This window comes from Salvelinus alpinus, chromosome 5, assembly GCF_045679555.1.
Source record: "Salvelinus alpinus chromosome 5, SLU_Salpinus.1, whole genome shotgun sequence".
Taxonomy (NCBI): Eukaryota; Metazoa; Chordata; class Actinopteri; order Salmoniformes; family Salmonidae; genus Salvelinus; species Salvelinus alpinus.
The window spans coordinates 29204886-29224701 of NC_092090.1; the positions used below are offsets into that span (position 1 = coordinate 29204886).

At 46.0% G+C, this 19816-nt stretch overlaps 1 protein-coding gene across 5 annotated transcripts in view; it reads right to left on the reverse strand.

The window, feature by feature from the left end:
* Nucleotides 1–15070: 15070 nt before the first annotated feature.
* LOC139575861 (tyrosine-protein kinase CSK) overlaps nt 15071–19816 on the reverse strand; it is a 41037-nt gene continuing 36291 nt past the window's right edge. For all 5 annotated transcript variants that reach the window (XM_071401237.1, XM_071401238.1, XM_071401239.1 and 2 more), the window contains 9 exons: nt 19673–19816; nt 18124–18217; nt 17794–17859; nt 17587–17686; nt 17374–17464; nt 17166–17239; nt 16772–16967; nt 16548–16634; nt 15071–16313 (listed from right to left, as the gene is read on the reverse strand). The exon at nt 19673–19816 is cut by the window's right edge and continues 76 nt beyond it. In XM_071401237.1, the coding sequence (XP_071257338.1) occupies nt 16131–16313; nt 16548–16634; nt 16772–16967; nt 17166–17239; nt 17374–17464; nt 17587–17686; nt 17794–17859; nt 18124–18217; nt 19673–19816 (1035 nt within the window). In that variant the 3' untranslated portion in view covers nt 15071–16130. The remainder of the gene's footprint in view (nt 16314–16547; nt 16635–16771; nt 16968–17165; nt 17240–17373; nt 17465–17586; nt 17687–17793; nt 17860–18123; nt 18218–19672) is intronic.

Here is a 19816-nt window from a genome sequence, read left to right on the forward strand (position 1 = left end):
CTCTGACAGAGCTCCAGAGTTTCTCTGTGGAGATGGAAGAACCTTCCAGAATCTCTGCAGCACTCCACCAATCAGGCCTTTATGGTAGAGTGGCCAGACGGAAGCCACTCCTCAGTAACAGGCACATTACCACTTGGAGTTTGCCAAAAGGCACCTAAAGGACTCTCAAACCATGAGAAACAAGATTCTCTGGTCTGACGAAACCAATATTGAACTCTTTGGCCTGAATACCAAGTGTCACGTCTGGAGGAAACCTGGCACCATCTGTACGGTGTAGCATGGGGGTGGAAGCATCATGCTGTGCGGATGTTTTTTAGCGGCAGGGACTGGGAGACTAGTCAGGATCAAGGGAAAGATGAACGAAGCAAAGTACAGAGAGATCCTTGATGAAAACTGAGAGGTTCCTGTCCTGAGCTCTGTGTTGTATTGACTTCCTGTGACAGGAGGAAGGATGAGCAACTGTGTTGATCTTAGCCTCGAAGCCTCTCGTCCCCATCCTGTCACATCCAGTCTTTCTCTGCCTCCTCAGGTTCCTGGCCCATTGCCCAAAGCCCAACGTCTAGACACACTTCTAGATGTGTGTAAGCTATCCTAAAACAGTCAGACCTCACAACAACACACAAGAGAAGGCTGGTGGGAGGAGCTATAGGAGGACAGGCTCATTGTAATGGCTGGAATGGAATCAATGGAACGGTATCAAACATATGGAAACCCCGTTTGACTCCGTTCCATTCTTTCCATTCCAGACATTACAATAAGCCTGTCCTCCTATAGCTCCTCCCACCAGCCTCCACTGCAACACACACACACTAATGCACACACACACACACACATCTGCACAGCTGACTAACTAACTGCCCAGCGATGAGCCTTCAAACACTTCTAAATGTTCATGTACGCCTACAACATTCAGACCACACAACAAAACAACACAGACTACTGTCTGGCTGCTGTCCTGACGACACAAACCCTCCCTCCCTGCCTCAGTCAGTCTGTGGAGGCCAGTGAACATGAGATGAGTTCAGTAGAGGACGACAGAAGGCGACTCAGATGCTTGTTGCCAACTAGACTTGAAAAATCAGGCCTATCCCCTGGGCACACTCGTCAATCTCTCCACTACTGGAGGGATTGTCTACCCTCTCCGCTCCTCTCCCTCTCCCCCCTCTCCCTTTCCCCTCCTATCCTCTCCCCTCCTATCCTCTCCCTCTCCCCTCCTATCCTCTCCCTTCTCCTCTTCTTTCCTCTGTTCTCTCCCATTCTTCTCCCCCCTCTACCCTCCTCTCCCTCATATTCTCCTCAATCACCAAACGTATTGCTACTGGCCCAATGAAAGAGGCTGTGTTGTGCGTCATGGCCAGGCTGAGGTGAAGGATAGGTGAGGTGAAGGATAGGTGAGGTGAAGGATAGGTGAGGCCCAAACTAGGCTGCTGATAGCTGAGGAGGTCAACTGCAGCCAGGAGCCATCAAACTCCCAGGACTGCTGGACAGGAACCTCAGATTTATGTGACAGGCTGCCTGGAGACGTTAGCATCGCTGGGCCTCCGGTCCCAAACGGAGTGATGGGCCTTCTTACACGACACCAAAGACCATCACATGCACACACACACGCAAGCACACAAACACATATGCATGTATGCAGGCACGCAAGCACACACACATACACACAGTCACATACACACACAACGTCACATTACCCAGTCCACCATCACACGGCTAGGGTCGAGAGAGACCCCGTCACCAGGAGTCCGGTGTAGCATGTCCCCCCCAGACTATACAACCTGTCACTCACCCAAAACCCAATACACAATGGCTCGCTGAGCGGACAAGTCATACACACATCATTGGAGAAAATAGAGCGGTTACACAAGCCTTCGCATAGAACAGCCTTGGCTTATCCTGACCTGAAACACCACTGTATGGGTTGTTATCAGTCAAGTCAAACTTAAAATTAATTTAGGACATGAAACCTCCAAGTCAAATAAGAGAATATACACTCCTCGAGCCAGTAGGATTTGTGTGAGGAAGTCAACAGAAGAGGGTCTTTTCAAAGGGCCGTGGCCTCCTTTTTTACTTATTGTGAAACTCTCCTTTAAGAGATCCAAGAATTCCCCCGGAATTCTCTGCATCCCCGAATATCCTGCAGTTCCCGCTCCAACATATAAACAGAGACACACACACACACATAACCCCGTGGAGCTGTCAGGGCGGAATTGATTGATGGCCTTCAGAACCAATCCCAACACAGGTCGGTGAAGATGACACCACCTCTCTCTGCTGTAGTTTCTTACGAATGCCACAGGTCACAGCTTTCAGTCTCCCCAGGGTAGGAAACCAATGCTCCATTCAGTCACAACGCCCAGCCCACACACACACACAACGTGCATCAAGGGATGGATCCATCAGTGGCTTTCTTCCATCAACAACCCTGGGGCAAGGCTTACTTTATCAACCAATGTCCTTCACCAGGACATTTCTTTGAAAATAAACATCAGCGCTTGGCTGCTTGCTTGTATGCTCTCCTGTCTGGGTATAGGCTTGAGTATTAAGGGTTAAAGCAAACATTATCTGGGGAGCGAGAGAGAGAGTGAGCCACGTGAGTCAAGCACGTCAGCGGCCGCCCGTGTCTGCCTTGGGTCCAGTAAGGTGGTGAGTAATCTGGCCCAGGGTCCCTGCCTCGTCTTGCAGTGAGGTCATTGCTGCCAGCTGACCCAGAGAGGTCAGACAAACAGGCAGAGCAAGCCCTGGTAAAAACACATCACTTCCACATCCCTCATCATACACAGCATCTCCAATCACAAACACAAACACACCTTTTATTGTCAGCGTTACATGTTGAGAAACACAATGACGATCATTCACATGATCTCACTTCCATTTGTTGTAATAATCTAATTATGGTTAAAAGGGGAAACCATTTCTCCATAGACTCAGACCCAACATGACAGGAAAAGACAGATAATGGCACCAAACCATTTCACAAAGACCCTGACCATTACAAGCCATTGAGTTGCTCACCTCAAATAGATCTAGTGAAGGAGGAGAAGAGGGTGAGGAGGATCCCTGGGAAATCCTCCATAGGATCTGCTACAGATGCTAGATCTTAATTTAACCAGATCCTTACAGCAGGAAAATAATCCTGCAGCAACAGGAAATGTTCATTATTATGTGGATAATAATTAATGGACATAACGCACCGCGACTTGAACTCCTCTCCTGTTTTTAAGTCCTCATGGTGTTCATGCAGAACATGTCTGCTCTGTTCCCCAACAGCTTGTTGTTTTAAGGCTATGTGATTACATGTCTCTTTGCATGTGAGTTGCCACAACACACTATCTTCATTACTGTGAATGTACTGGAGGAGCCAAGAGTCATTCCTGCCCATACTCACATACGGCCCAGCCTGAGATACACACAGGAGCTGTGTGTATGCAATGTGTGTGTGTGTATGTATGTGTAGAGTCCTCTCTAGACTGGAGAAATGTAGACTGGACCATGCAGTCCACAGCCACACACAGCCACTCACTCCTGGGTGTATTCCATCAGCCACAATGTGTCCGAGAGGGTCTGATCCCAGTCTGCCTGGCTTTCACTCCTCATCTCTGTCAGCAGGGTCCAGGGTCATGGCTGCTCTATCGTCCTCTCTCCCCCTGCCCTCGCCCTGCCTGTCCTGCCACCCAGGACACAGACAGCTCAGACTTGTGTGGTCCTCCAGGACAGTACAGGGACAGTAGGGGATGGAGGATGGAAGAACCAGGTTGAGGGAGGGGACCATCAGGCAGAGTCAGTGTGTGTGGAACCAGAGGGACATTCAGGTCCTTTGGGTGGTGGATCATTCATGATACACACGGGAAACTGTTGAGTGTGAAAAACCCAGCAGTGTTGCAGTTCTTGACACACTCAAACCAGTGCACCTGGCACCTACTACCATACCCCGTTCAAAGGCACTTAAATATTTTGTCTTTCCCATTCACCCTCTGAATGACATACGTAGGCAATCCATGTTTCAATTGTCTCAAGGCTTAAAAACCCTTCTTTAACCTGTCTCCTCCCCTTCATCTATACTGATTGAAGTGGATTTAATAAGTGACATCAATAAGGGATCATGGCTTTCACCTGGATTCACCTGTTCGTAATGTTTTGTACACATGTTTATACAGTACACCGTTTTTTGATGGTTGTTTACTGGTTGTTGTTACTTTAAAGGGCTTACAAACATAACATGAGCCGCTAACATTATTCATGGCGCCGGTACTGTTTATATTTAGGTGCAGGAGCTCCACTATACTTTGAGCTAATATTCTTTAAGAGGAACAGGAGCTCAAGCAGCAGAACATTTTGAGCTCCTGCCCAAGTCAAGTGCTATGTGTGTGTGTGTGTGTGTGTGTGTGTGTGTGTGTGTGTGTGTGTGTGTGTGTGTGTGTGTGTGTGTGTGTGTGTGTGTGTGTGTGTGTGTGTGTGTGTGTGTGTGTGTGTGTGTGTGTGTGTGTGTGTGTGTGTGTGTGTGTGTGTGCTGTGTGTGTGTGTACGCTGTGTGTGTGTGTGTACCCTGTGTGTGTGTACCCTGTGTGTGTCCGCTATGGAGTTGAAGTGGTCTGTAGATGTGTGGCAGCACAACATGGAACTTGAGAAAAGCTTGCCTTACAGAAGCTGCTTGTTCAGGGAGACGGTCAGCAGGCTGATATCATGAACCCACTAGTCGATGACAGCGGGCTGCATGGGCAACATAATCTAGTCCTCGGTGTTGAGTCAACCACTGACCCATCTAGATTCATTAAAGCATCAGTTAATCTGCACAGCCTCAGCCACAGCTACGCCTTGTATTCATGTATTAAATCTATCTCTTCTCTTCTTTATGGTTGTCATGCCATGCAATCTAATGTACTGATGTTTCAGATGGCTAACTAGGCGATGATGGAGGATAAAGTGATCCAGGAGAGGGGGTTGGGTAGAGGAGGAGGGGGTCTATGATGGTTCCAGGGGCCCCTCACCCTGCTCTGAGAGAGATGTGTGTTGGCACCGCACGCCCCCCGGCAGGCAGTGGGCGCGGGGCTTGGGGCAGAAGGGTGAAATGTCACAGACGGAATGCAAATCCAGCCTGACAACTGGTGCAGAAAACATGTTCTCTCTGACTCTTGGAACCTTGCTATTTCACAAAGCCAAATGAACATATCAGCCATGCGGTGCCCCGGGCTCCAATTGGGTTATTTTTAAAAGAGTCCCAAAAAAACAGCCCAGCTAGCATTACATCATCACAGCCCTTTGCTGTTGCTGTTATCCGTCTTCTCCAGCTCAGAGCTCCATCTCCCTCCCTCTCTACACACCTGTCTCCCAGGAGGAGCTCTACACACATGGGTTAGGGTTAGATGTAAGTCGGCCATCTGGAGTCTCATTGTGGTAGAGCTGATAAAACAACTACACACTGACTCCTGTTAGTCATCTCCGATACTGTATGCTCAGATCAGATCCAGCATATTGAGCATCATAACATGCTGTTTGGTTCAACCTCGCCATGATCATTTACTATCCATGATCTGCAATGCCACGTGTCAGTGGCATCAAAATAAGCTATTTTGTTCAGACGTCCATGTGACCCATGATTTGTGGTTCCACGTACGAACGAACGGTGAGCCTCTCTGCCATGTGTATTTGATTCATAGTTCACGGGTTTCTCTCTCAGTACATGATGTCCACTGACGACGACCCGGCCATGGCTAGCCCAGCTCAGTGACGTCACACGGTCACAGGGGCTGAGACATGGTCAAATCAAATCAAGTTTATTTTATATAGCCCTTCGTACATCAGCTAATATCTCGAAGTGCTGTACAGAAACCCAGCCTAAAACCCCAAACAGCAAGCAATGCAGGTGTAGAAGCACGGTGGCTAGGAAAAACTCCCTAGAAAGGCCAAAACCTAGGAAGAAACCTAGAGAGGAACCAGGCTATGAGGGGTGGCCAGTCCTCTTCTGGCTGTGCCGGGTGGAGATTATAACAGAACATGGCCAAGATGTTCAAAATGTTCATAAGTGACAAGCATGGTCAAATAATAATCAGGAATAAATGTCAGTTGGCTTTTCATAGCCGATCATTAAGAGTTGAAAACAGCAGGTCTGGGACAGGTAGGGGTTCCATAACCGCAGGCAGAACAGTTGAAACTGGAATAGCAGCAAGGCCAGGTGGACTGGGGACAGCAAGGAGTCATCATGCCCGGTAGTCCTGACGTATGGTCCTAGGGCTCAGGTTCTCCGAGAGAGAGAAAGAAAGAGAGAAGGAGAGAATTAGAGAGAGCATACTTAAATTCACACAGGACACTGGATAAGACAGGAGAAGTACTCCAGATATAACCAACTGACCCTAGCCCCCCGACACATAAACTACTGCAGCATAAATACTGGAGGCTGAGACAGGAGGGGTCAGGAGACACTGTGGCCCCATCCGATGATACCCCCGGACAGGGCCAAACAGGAAGGATATAACCCCACCCACTTTGCCAAAGCACAGCCCCCGCACCACTAGAGGGATATCTTCAACCACCAACTTACAATCCTGAGACAAGGCCGAGTATAGCCCACAAAGATCTCCACCACAGCACAAACCAAGGGGGGGCGCCAACCCAGACAGGAAGATCACGTCAGTAACTCAACCCACTCAAGTGACGCACCCCTCCTAGGGACGGCATGAAAGAGCACCAGTAAGCCAGTGACTCAGCCCCTGTAATAGGGTTAGAAGGCAGAGAATCCCAGTGGAGAGAGGGGAACCGGCCAGGCAGAGACAGCAAGGGCGGTTCGTTGCTCCAGAGCCTTTCCGTTGACCTTCACACTCCTGGGCCAGACTACACTTAATCATATGACCTACTGAAGAGATAAGTCTTCAGTAAAGACTTAAAGGTTGAGTCTGCGTCTCTCACATGGGTAGGCAGACCGTTCCATAAAAATGGAGATCTATAGGAGAAAGCCCTGCCTCCAGCTGTTTGCTTAGAAATTCTAGGGACAATTAGGAGGCCTGCGTCTTGTGACCGTAGCATACGTGTAGGTATGTACGGCAGGACCAACTCGGAAAGATAGGTAGGAGCAAGCCCATGTAACGCTTTATAGGTTAACAGTAAAACCTTGAAATCAGCCCTTGCCTTAACAGGAAGCCAGTGTAGGGAAGCTAGCACTGGAGTAATATGATCAAATTTCTTGGTTCTAGTCAGGATTCTAGCAGCCGTATTTAGCACTAACTGAAGTTTATTTAGTGCTTTATCCGGGTAGCCGGAAAGTAGAGCATTGCAGTAGTCTAACCTAGAAGTAACAAATGCATGGATTAATTTTTCTGCATCATTTTTGGACAGACATTTTTTGATTTTTGCAATGTTACGTAGATGGAAAAAAGCTGTCCTTGAAACAGTCTTGATATGTTCGTCAAAAGAGAGATCAGGGTCAAGAGTAACGCCGAGGTCCTTCACAGTTTTATTTGAGACGACTTTACAACCATCAAGATTAATTGTCAGATTTAACAGAAGATCTCTTTGTTTCTTGGGACCTAGAACAAGCATCTCTGTTTTGTCTGAGTTTAAAAGTAGAACGTTTTCAGCCATCCACTTCCTTATGTCTGAAACACAGGCTTCTAGCGAGGGGAATTTTGGGGCTTCACCATGTTTCATTGAAATGTACAGCTGTGTGTCATCCGCATAGCAGTGAAAGTTAACATTATGTTTTCGAATAACAAGAGGTAATTCGAATAACAAGAGGTAAAATATATAGTGAAAACAATAGTGGTCCTAAAACGGAACCTTGAGGAACACCGAAATGTACAGTTGATTTGTCAGAGGACAAACCATTCACAGAGACAAACTGATATCTTTCCGACAGATAAGATCTAAATCAGGCCAGAACTTGTCCGTGTAGACCAATTTGGGTTTCCAGTCTCTCCAAAAGAATGTGGTGATCGATGGTGTCAAAGGCAGCACTAAGGTCTAGTAGCACGAGGACAGATGCAGAGCCTCGGTCTGACGCCATTAAAAGATCATTTACCACCTTCACAAGTGCAGTCTCAGTGCTATGATGGGGTCTAAAACCAGACTGAAGCATTTCGTATACATTGTTTGTCTTCAGGAAGGCAGTGAGTTGCTGCGCAACAGCTTTTTCAATTTTTTTTGAGAGGAATGGAAGATTCGATATAGGCCGATAGTTTTTTATATTTTCTGGGTCAAGGTTTGGCTTTTTCAAGAGAGGCTTTATTACTGCCACTTTTAGTGAGTTTGGTACACATCCGGTGGATATAGAGCCGTTTATTATGTTCAACATAGGAGGGCCAAGCACATGAAGCAGCTCTTTCAGTAGTTTAGTTGGAATAGGATCCAGTATGCAGCTTGAAGGTTTAGAGGCCATGATTATTTTCATCATTGTGTCAAGAGATATAGTACTAAAACACTTAAGTGTCTCTCCCGATCCCAGGCCCTGGCAGAGCTGTGCAGATCCAGGACAGCTAAGCCCTGGAGGAATACGCAGATTTAAAGAGGAGTCCGTAATTTGCTTTCTAATGATCATGATCTTTTCCTCAAAGAAGTTCATGAATTTATTACTGCTGAAGTGAAAGCCATCCTCTCTTAGGGAATGCTGCTTTTTAGTTAGCTTTGCAACAGTATCAAATTATTTTTTTGGATTGTTCTTATTTTCCTCAATTAAGTTGGAAAAGTAGGTTGATCGAGCAGCAGTGAGGGCTCTTCGATACTGCACGGTACTGTCTTTCCAAGCTAGTCGGAAGACTAGCTTGATGCTCCTTGGTTGGGGTCTGAGCAGATTATTTGTTGCGATTGCAAACGTAATAAAATGGTGGTCCGATAGTCCAGGATTATGAGGAAAAACATTAAGATCTACAACATTTATTCCATGGGACAAAACTAGGTCCAGAGTATGACTGTGGCAGTGAGTAGGTCCAGAGACATGTTGGACAAAACCCACTGAGTCGATGATGGCTCCGAAAGCCTTTTGGAGTGGGTCTGTGGACTTCTCCATATGAATATTAAAATCACCAAAAATTAGAATATGATCTGCTATGACTACAAGGTCCGATAGGAATTCAGGGAACTCAGAGAGGAACGCTGTATATGGCCCAGGAGGCCTGTAAACAGTAGCTATAAAAAGTGATTGAGTAGGCTGCATAGATTTCATGACTAGAAGCTCAAAAGACGAAAACGTCATTTTTTTTTTGTAAATTGAAATTTGCTATCGTAAATGTTAGCAACACCTCCGCCTTTGCGGGATGCACGGGGGATATGGTCACTAGTGTAACCAGGAGGTGAGGCCTCATTTAACACAGTAAATTCATCAGGCTTAAGCCATGTTTCAGTCAGGCCAATCACATCAAGATTATGATCAGTGATTAGTGCTCCCTGTCATGTACTGCATGGGGAGTCAGGGATACTGAGAAAAGGCTCTGCCTACCTGCCAGGTCTAGTGGGTCGATGACTAGCTGTGACGGCAAGGTCATGCCTTCTACAGTCAGACCTGAAAAATTGTTGTCGGCACAACTGGTCCAAGCACACCAAGACAGTCGTGAAGAGGGCACGACTAAACCTATTCCCCCTCAGGAGACTGAAAAAATTTGGCATGAGTTCTCAGATCCTTGAAAGGTTCTACAGCTGCACCATCGAGAGCATCCTAACTGGTTGCATCACTGCCTGGTATGGCAACTGCTCGGCCTCCAACCGCAAGGCACCACAGAGGGTAGTGCGTGCAGCCAAGTACATCACTGGGGCCAAGCTTCCTGCCATCCAGGCCCTCTATACCAGGCGGTGTCAGAGAAAGGCCCTAAAAATTGTTAAAGACTCCAGCCACCCTAGTCATAGACTGTTCTCTCTGCTACCTCACGGCAAGCGGTACCGGAGCGCCAAGTCTAGGTCCAAGAGGCTTCCAAACAGCTTCTACCCCCAAGCCATAAGACTACTGAACAGCTAATCAAATGGCTACACAGACTATTTGCATTGCCCCCCCCCCCGACTCTGTACCGGTACCCCCTGTATAACGCCTCTTTATTGTTATTTTACTGCTGCTCTTTAATTATTTGTTACTTTAATTTCTTCTTTTTCTTTAGGTATTTTTCTTAAAACTGCATTGTTGGTTAAGGGCTTGTAAGTAAGCATTTCACTGTAAGGTCTACACCTGTTGTATTCGGCGCATGTGACAAATAAAATATGATTTGAACTAAGAATCCTCATACTGAAGAGCACAATTACAACAACAACAAACCACTGAATAGCATTACAGAATATTATTCAGCCCATTAGCCCATCCAACCACCTCAGAATGTGATTACAGAAAAATTATTCAACAGCTATCTGCACTCACTAATTTAGTTTAGTTGATTAATTCGACCATTTAAAAAAACAAGCACACATAAAACTTAAAAGCCATACATGCACATGAATAAAATCATTGAGGATAACACACAATAAAGTCTGGGACTTATTTCCATTGTGGTCCTCTTGAGACAAGATGGCTATACAAGATCGAACACAGTATGGCAGTGAAATAATAAAACAAAAACATAAAAGAACATCTATCTCATCATTCCAGTTACATCATAGGGGTTATTCATATGGGCACAGAGGACAACAAACATATTTTTACTTTATTTTTAAAGCTGTCCAGAGAGGACGTTGTTTTTATAGGCAGAGGCAACTCATTCCATTCTGAGGCTCCAGTATACAAGAAAGTACCTTTCCCAGCATTACTCTTGAACCTGTATAAGCACACATCAGCAACACCTGATCTGGTGCTGTGATTGTGTGCATCCCTAACACGAGGAAAGTAATCACTTAAATATCTGGGCGCAGGACCATAAATACTCCTGTAAACCAAACCTAGTCTAATCTGGGACAACCTAGCCTCAACAGGCAGCCAGTTTAGTTCCTGAAAGCAGCTCCTGCCTATGTGAGTACGTGGACTCACCTTCAATACTACCCTGATCAACTTATTCTGGGCTATCTGGAGCTTCCCCTTCATAAGTTTAGATAAGCCTCCAAACTAGGAAGTACTAGCATAGTACATAGTAATGTGGGACAAGGCTGTCGTACTACTACCACGACCAACTAATAACCAAGGCTGCCAAAAGACACCAAGAACTGCGTTATTAAGCCTTTCTATAACAAAGCCAAAAGCTGCCGAGCCAATAGACCACTGGGCATAAACCTCCCAGTCCGCAGACACAAAACAATGCCCTGGCCAGACAGTCAGGACCACAGTGACACCCGTAGCTATCTGAGATGTCTGCACGCATGGCCACAAATAGAAGCTAATTGCTGCTGAGACATCAGCTGAAGCAACAGATTATTTTTAGGGGCTGTTCAGTGGAGTGAGAGATCTGATCCCAGACCAGAGTAGATGAAGGAGAAGCAAGGGAATTGATGGAAATTTGTGGAAGGGGATTTGTCAGGGATCAGGGAGAAGCGGAGTGGGGAACACAGTGGGCCCATGTGCACAGCTGAGACAGCCACACATCGCAGCCACATCAGCCTGACATCTGCCTGACTACTCCCTTCAGCTCCAATCACGTCACTGCTCACTAAGTTCCTGTCATCACCGAATTGGGCTGGAATCGGAAAACATCTCCACATGTCCTGCTGCTGTGCCAGTACAAATGAACCCATTTTGAGATCAGTGTCTTTGTTCTCTGCATATTTCTCCCAGTAAAATAACCTCATCTGTGCTGTATAAAGCATAGCATTATTATTATATATCTTATCTAGGGCTTCTATTTCTATGTTCTAGAACATGTTCAGTGTCTCCAGCCTTGAGTTATGGCAACAACATCAGGTGATATAATTAAGCAATAAGGCCAGAGGGGGTGTGGTATATGGCCAATATACCACGGCTAAGGGCTGTTCTTATGCACGACGCAACGCAGATTGCCTGGACACAGCCCGTAGCTGTGGTATATTGGTGATATACCACAAACCCGAGGTGCCTTATTGCTTTTATAAACTGGTTACCAACGTAATTCATATTTTTTTGTCATACCCGTGGTATACTTAAGTGATAATGCCCGAGAAGCCGGTGTTTGGAGGATTAGGCCCAAGACAAAGTCGAGGGCCGGCAAACCGTGCCAATATCATCCAAATAACGGCTTCTCGGGCATTATCACTTAAGTATACCACGGGTGTGTTACTTAGATGAATTTATTCATTCTGTATCTATGGACGCTACCCAGTCGTTCGTTCTAAATGCCATACTGGCTGGCAGCGTTCTTATCCCTTGCTTGCTAGCTAGCCAACTACGACTAACTTACAGCCACGTCAAACGGTGCAGCCAGAATAACAACACTGTAGCTGCATTTGCATAAGCTGTTTTCTAGTGACATTTATTTGGATACATCCATAACAATGAGCTAATGAGGTGCGATTTCACCTAGCATAGAAAATGTGGTCTCTATGTCAGGACACTGTTGTTCAGGAGCTAGCCAATCACTGAAGCTGGAAAGACTGCAAACTAACTGCACTTCGTTTCGTTTTGCCTGTTTTCTATTGATATTTATTTTTATATATCCATAAAAATGATACTGATTCATGATTTCGACTGGCTGAGAAAAGCTGCCTGCCTGTCTGTCTCATCCCGACTCCTGACACGACCATTACTATGCGACAGCTGGAGATATATTGATATTGAATATTGAAACATTGCTGCAAATGTCAGAGACAGACAGAAAGGTTTATACAAATCTCCACTGTTGAAAACTAAATGTTAGTCTAAAAGAAATGTGAGAAAATGTCTAAATGCTTTTGATAACAGAGATCAAGTTTATAAATTGCCTGGCTTGGCTGATAAGATAGTGGATTGCAGTCAGATGGAACAGAGTGAATAGGCATTTTAACATCATAGATTTAGCCGGTGGTAACTTGTGGAATAGACACTGGCTTGAATGCGGTTTTAACCAATCAGCATTCAGGATTAGACCCACCCGTTGTATAAGGTCTGATATACCATGGCTTTCAGCCAATCAGCATTCAGTGCTCAAACCACCTCGTTTATAATTGGATTGTGATCACAGTAGCATTTCGAATTGGATGAGGTACCCATGAGGAGAGATGGTTTCCTGTCATAGCAGATAGCTGTAGTACATGGAGTAGAAGAAAGATGACGTCGCCACATTCTGTCACATGTACATCTGTCAACTCAACTACTCCAAATGGCCCAGAGGCTGAGGCACTACAATGTACACGCTAACTCCACAATCCACACTAGCCTCTAATCTACAAACATCAGAATCCTCCTAAATTTAACAAAAATTGTTGGCGTAATCAGATTAATTCATGGTGGGTTTTAATTGGTTGCTGTCAAGAAATACCAGGCTTAGGAGATACGTCGTCAGTAGAGATCCATAACTTATCAAAAGCTGATTAAAACGACGCATCCTCCACTCATCTGTGCTAGTGAAGAACACGCACGGAACTGTGTGTGTGTAGTTGACAGGATTGTGGCATTTAATTGTGAATGTGTGTGTGTCGGTGTGAGATGAGAATCATACGCAAAAGACATGGAAGGAACTATGACCCTTTCAAGGTAGGATGACATCTCTATAACTCACAAGTAACCTAATGCGGCTACATTTGAACACGCAAGAGGGGTGACTAACTATGGTGTTACCACTATAACACCAGCAGTATATCACACAGGCTTTTTATTGATGCATTGTATTTTACCAGGCAGATCAATTAAAAACCAATTCTTATTTACAATGAAGGCCTGATGTAACATATTTATCTTCAACCATCCATGAGTTCTACTGGAGTAGACTACACGGTGCCAGCTGGTGGTGATCCATGGTAGTGGTACAACCATCACGACTGGGTGAGTAAGATGAATTGTTGCACTCTTGCAGTAGCCTAAGCCATAGAGATCTAAATCTGAGAGGTCCCTCTCCAGCAATGCTCCTCCTGTCTTTTCAGCAGTACTGTAAATGTAAGATGGAGTGACGGCCCAGTGTAATAATGGGTCCTGACAGCTGAACAGAACCGCATAGCCTTGGCTGAGAGCACCCTGTGTTGTGTAACCAGCCCATTGTTACCACTCTGGACAGTCAGCGCCATTAACATTCATAGGAATCAAAATGAGCCAGTCAGCCAGGGCCATGGACAACTGTTGGCTCCTTATGTGCAGCAAGCAACAGGGCTGGCGAGATAGGATGAGGGATGTAAACAGAAAGACACATGGGCAAAGAAGGAAGGCTTTGAGCCAGAAAGATAGAGACAACAGCTGAAGATAATTTAGTCAAATTTGTTTTTTTCTTTACAAAAAAAATTATAAAAAATACACAGACAGCACAGTAAAAGGCCCGTAAAGCTGTTCCATTTGAGTTGGACTGTGTGCTCTGCTCAGTTCAGGTTCATTCTGTGTGTGCCCTGTTCGCAGCAGAACATCACTGGAGGCAAATGGAGTAACAGCCACTCCAGAGAGGAGAGAATGGAGAAGAGAATGATGAGAGGAGCTTTAGTCTATTTGACTGACCACTGGAAATGGAAACAGATCAGCTGACACAGAACACTGCAGCTTCACACCTTGAAGACTATTTTGGCACATCAGCTATATCGGTTGTCACACCCTCATAAACACTTCTACATTCTAAAACAGAGCTGCGTGTGAGAGAATTATTTTAGGCTCAATCACAGGTTCTGACAAGCATTTCGCTACACTCGCAATAACATCTGCTTTATTGGTATGTGACCAATAAAATGTGATTTGAAGACCACAGGACCAATCCATAGTTAGAATACCTTATTCACAGTTCAGCCAAATAAGATTCATTGGCCCAAATGTATGTATGAACCCAGTGGGTATGTAAAGTGTGTGGAATGGCTGTATTACCTCTGTGTAAATGAATATTTACTGTGTGGGAATGTGTGTGTAATAGCATAATGAGTAGAGGTTCACTTCATATGGAACAAACACCCAGGGCATCCCCAGTGGCCCACTGCCCTGCTGTTACCTCTATCATCCAGGACATTCACATGACTGAATAGTACCCAGGTGCTTTCAGAGGGGAGCCCCCTCTCCCTGTGATGTCAGTGTGGACTGTTGACGTTCTTTCCACACTAATCAGATGGAATGATTTATTCATAATCATGATAGCATAGTAAACATTGAAAGCACTGACAGTTAAACCCAAGGCCTCTCGCACAGCATGCACATACCCAACCCCAGTGTTCGCTTCACACAGACACTAAAACATTCTTATTTTTTTATCCTTTAAATATATTTTAATATAAAACAAGCCCACATATGATGAATCGACCATGTTGAGAACTGCCCCTCCCTCCCCTGTTCTGTAGTCCTGTGTTGAGTTGGAGATAGAGCCTCAGCTGGGAAGGGCCTTTATGCACTGGCCTCTTTTCTTAACTGTTCACACTCTCTTTCACGGACATAGAAGTACCTGTTCTGGAGCCGGAAGGAGATAACTTCACAAAGAAAATGAACAACCAACCTCCAAGACAAACAAAAAAAGATTTCTTTTAAAAAAAGGAATAAAAACAGAATAGTCTGAGTGGAGGAGTAGGTTCTGGAGGCTGAGGGGATCTGGAGCTCTGTATACTGGAGGCACTTTGGCACAGAGCCAAGGCCCCAAGCAAGGCCCCACACAGGAGGGTGAGGGACAGACAGCATGCAGCACCACACTACCAACCAACACAGAGATACAGGAATGATCATGGCACAGAGAGAGAGAGGAGAGATTGAGAGCACCTGACAAACATCTGGAGGAAAAGGCCAGCCTCCCCATTATCATCACGTTTTGGAGAAGAAAATCAGAAAAGCGTTTGAGGAGGCGACAACGCCACAGTGGAGAGACTGGGAGAACAGAAGGAGGAAGGGGGTAGAGGGAGGCTGATGGACTGGACAGAGGAGGAAGACAACCAGCTGACAGAAAGCTATACATCACATACACAGGACTTCTGTTCCTTTCTTTCAGAAGAGTAGAGGGGGAAGGTTACACAGGGGAGGGTTCACTACAGTCCCAGAGGAAAACCGGTGCAGGTCAAGTATCAGGTAGGGTGTGGCCCGCAGGCAGATGAGTTCCGGTCCTGCTCCAGTTAGTTTCCCCCAGCCTGGACGCTCCCTCCCTCCCTCCGCTCTAGTCTGCCGTGTCTTCCCTCCCTGCCCCTCACAGGTAGAGCTCCTTGGCTCTGATATGCGACAGCTTGTCTCTCAGCATGCGGAAGGAGGGCCGCAGCCCCACGTCCAGGGTCCAGCACTGCTTCATGACGTCGTAAACCACCACCGGGCAGCCGTCCGGGGCGTCCATCTTGTAACCCTTCTCCACCCGCGGCACCACCTCCTTCAGGGGCTGAGGAGCAGAGAGGAGGGCGTTATCAACCCAACCACTTTACTAGTACGTTCTAACATCCTTCCCTGTCTGAACAGTGGCGTCAACCTATCTGCCTGTGCACAAGCTTCACAGATATTAAATGATATGAAATACATCACTCATCAAGATAGACATTTTTTCCTTGCATTGGAGAAGGCAATACAGATAAAGCTGCTGCCCCCTGCTGGAGTCACCTCACAATGTCATACTTACAATTCTGGGGTAAGGCACACGCCCAAAGGAGTAGATCTCCCATAGCAGGATACCATAACTCCACACGTCTGACTTAGTGGAGAACCTCTGTGGAGGGAGCAGAAAGAGGTCAACTACACAAGACACCACAGACACAAAGACAGAGCTTAGGCTACACTATTTAAACATCCTCCCATCTACACTCCCTCCCTCCTTCGTCCAATCCCCTCTTTTTCAACCCTCACCTTCTCTCGCAGGGCTTCGGGGGAGGTCCATTTGACGGGCAGTTTGGCAGTGTCCTGTGTGGACGAGGCCTCCTTGGTCAGACCAAAGTCGCTGACCTTGGCGATGTTGTCGTCAGACACCAGCACGTTCCGGGCCGCCAGGTCTCTGTGCACAAAGTTATTGGCCTCCAGGTATTCCATGGCTTCACATACGTCACTGCACAGCAGATGTGAGAGACAGATAAAGAGAGAAACAATGTATCACTCAGCCAAGAAAAAATAACTCATTTCATTGTAGATAAGTGATACCAATAGCCATTTAAAATACTTTGGTTTCTGGCATCCTCTCCAGGGAAATCACATTATAATTGAATAAAGAAATCCAATACTGCAGAACTTCCTGAGGATGACTTACAGTGAGAATTTGAGTAAACAGTCTCCTCCCAGCACGGTCCGTCCTCGAGAACGGAGGTAGTCCACTAGACTGCCCTGTGGTGGGGGGAGAGAGGGATGGCTGTCAAACTGGGCAGTAGGAACAGACCCCATCATAAAGGGACAGTGGACTCCAGCCCACGGCCTAGATAGAGTAGTCCATGGTCCAGCAATAGACTAGACTGAAGTACCTTGGCCATGTACTCTGTGACGATGTAGAGACTGCCCCTCTCCTCTACGATCACCCCCAGCAGCTGAACCAGGTTGTTGTGCCTCAATTGCCTGCAGGGAAGAGAGAGGGTTTTTAGTGACATAGCAACACACTAAGGTATACAGACACAGAAACACAGTCATAAGGTAGAGAAAGTGGGTAAGACCATAAAAACAGAATGGTTGAGACTTACGTCATGACGGAGGCCTCAGCGATGAATGCCTGGGCCGTGGCGTCGTGTTTGATGCACTTCACTGCCACCTTGGTCCCTCTGTAGTCCCCCACCATCACATCTGAACAGATACATAGAGATGTAACACTGGACAACGACACACAGACCTCACACGGGGATGGAAAGAGACGCTTCTTTATCAGCACTGGTCTCAGTTAGGGTCTTTACCTCCAAACTCCCCTTTGCCAATGGTCTGGATGAGCTTGAGTTCCTTTCTGTTCAAGGCCCAGCCGCCTGTGTGGGGGGGGAAGAGAGAGAGAGCGAGAGAGAAAGAGAGCGAGAAATAGAAAGTCAGACTCTGGTTCCAGCAGAACTAATGAAACATCATCCTTCCCCAGACAGAGCAAAGCACAAGGTTAAAGACTTACTGCTAATTCAAGTGATTAAGCCCAGGTTTCCTGTACTACAGAAGATGAAGACAGACTGAGTCACTGTGTATTCTTACAGACCAAGAGTGACTCAGAGAATGGAAACACAAGGTTAGTAAAGTGTTCTTACTCCTGGAGAATTCATCCTGGGCGGCCACCGTTCCCTCCATCAGCTTTGGCTTGATGAGTCTGGTACAGAGGCCGTCGGCGTCTTTAGTGTAGTGCTGAATGGAGATAGGCGAGAGAGAACATGGTGAGTTGGATAGTGTGTATATTAACAGGTTCTGCATAGTCACACTGAGGAGGTAGAACTGCATGTCAACCATATGTCAAAGACCAGACAACAAAGTGCGGGACTCAAGAAGGGTCTCAGCAGTCTGGGGTGAAAAGGATGCTGGGATTGGAGGGCTAGAGGGGACTCTGCTAATTAACAGGAGAAGCATGGGAACTGTGTGTTTGGTGGTGAGGGATCACTAACCACACCTTCACTTTAGATACACTCACATAATCCTGTCGACACCGACTGATCTACATGTGATCAGGTTAACCAGTCAAACACACCGGCCATCTTTTTGACCTATGATTAGTTTGTTAATCAATGGAGAAGCACCCAGTCATTGAGTGTAATCTGACTGCCACTGTCTGTTTTACATGTGAGTAGCATTCACAACCACCAGAGGGCAGCATGGTATAGGAACTATTGCCTCTGTACAAGCTACTAAACAAATATATTCATGTCAACACTGTATTTGAGCTTTAAAAGACCCATTATCAAATTAAAATGTTTTCTGCATATTTGCAGTCATGAAACCAAGGTTATATAACTGATAATTGGACAATACAAAAATACTCAATGTGCCTGAATACACACTTGAATCTCCACACATAAGTACCCACCATCCATAACAACCCAAGTACTTAACATGAGACTGACTAATCCCTTAAATGCAACAGTGTTTGATTTCCATTATGTGGTTAACACCACAAATCCCACTGGATGTGGGTCTATTGACAGGGAAGGACAACTTGTGTGGAGCCTGTTGTGACAGGCCAGTGGAGAGTAAGGGGAAAAAGAATGAGCTAGAAATCACAAGAATGTGAGAAATACAGTCACAGGCGCAATATTAGAGAAAGAGAGCGAGCGAGATTTGACGATTACCGATTGTTAAGAAAACCTGAAATAGCCATGCCTGATTAATCGGTCGACCTCTACTTACGATATAGCATCATGATACTTAGGTGCCGATTCTGTAATGTATTGTGATTTGATACTGCAATTTTGTTTGCTTTTTGATGTTCCAAACATATAGCTCACTATATGTCTGCTGCAGAGAGACAAGAGAGCATGAGAAAAGGAGTTTTGATCAGTCAGGGAAATAAAAGTACTGAAAACATGTTGGCTCCCTATTTAAACAAGGCAGAACAAGCTATAGGATGAAAAATAAAAAGGTACAGCCGACTAGCGCTTGCTAACGTGATCTCAAATCCATACTTGGAGAAAAAATAATATTGATTTCTCCCCGATCAATAACCTCCACCCCCTTTGCCTTCTCTAACTATGTGACTAAGCGTCATTGACGAGTACCTTACCACCATACAGGATAGGCAGAGTGGGAGGGAGTAGCCTAAACAGTAAGAAATAGGGAGCGTTTGGGACTGACAGGCTGACACCGCCTTACCTCCACCAGCTGCATGAGGTTCTGGAAGAACTCCTCCTCGTCGATGCTGAGCTTGCCGTTGTGGTAGATGATGCGGTAGTGCTCCACCTTGCCGTCACAGCTGACACACAGGGTGTAGTCCCCGGGGTAGTTGGTGCTCTCCCT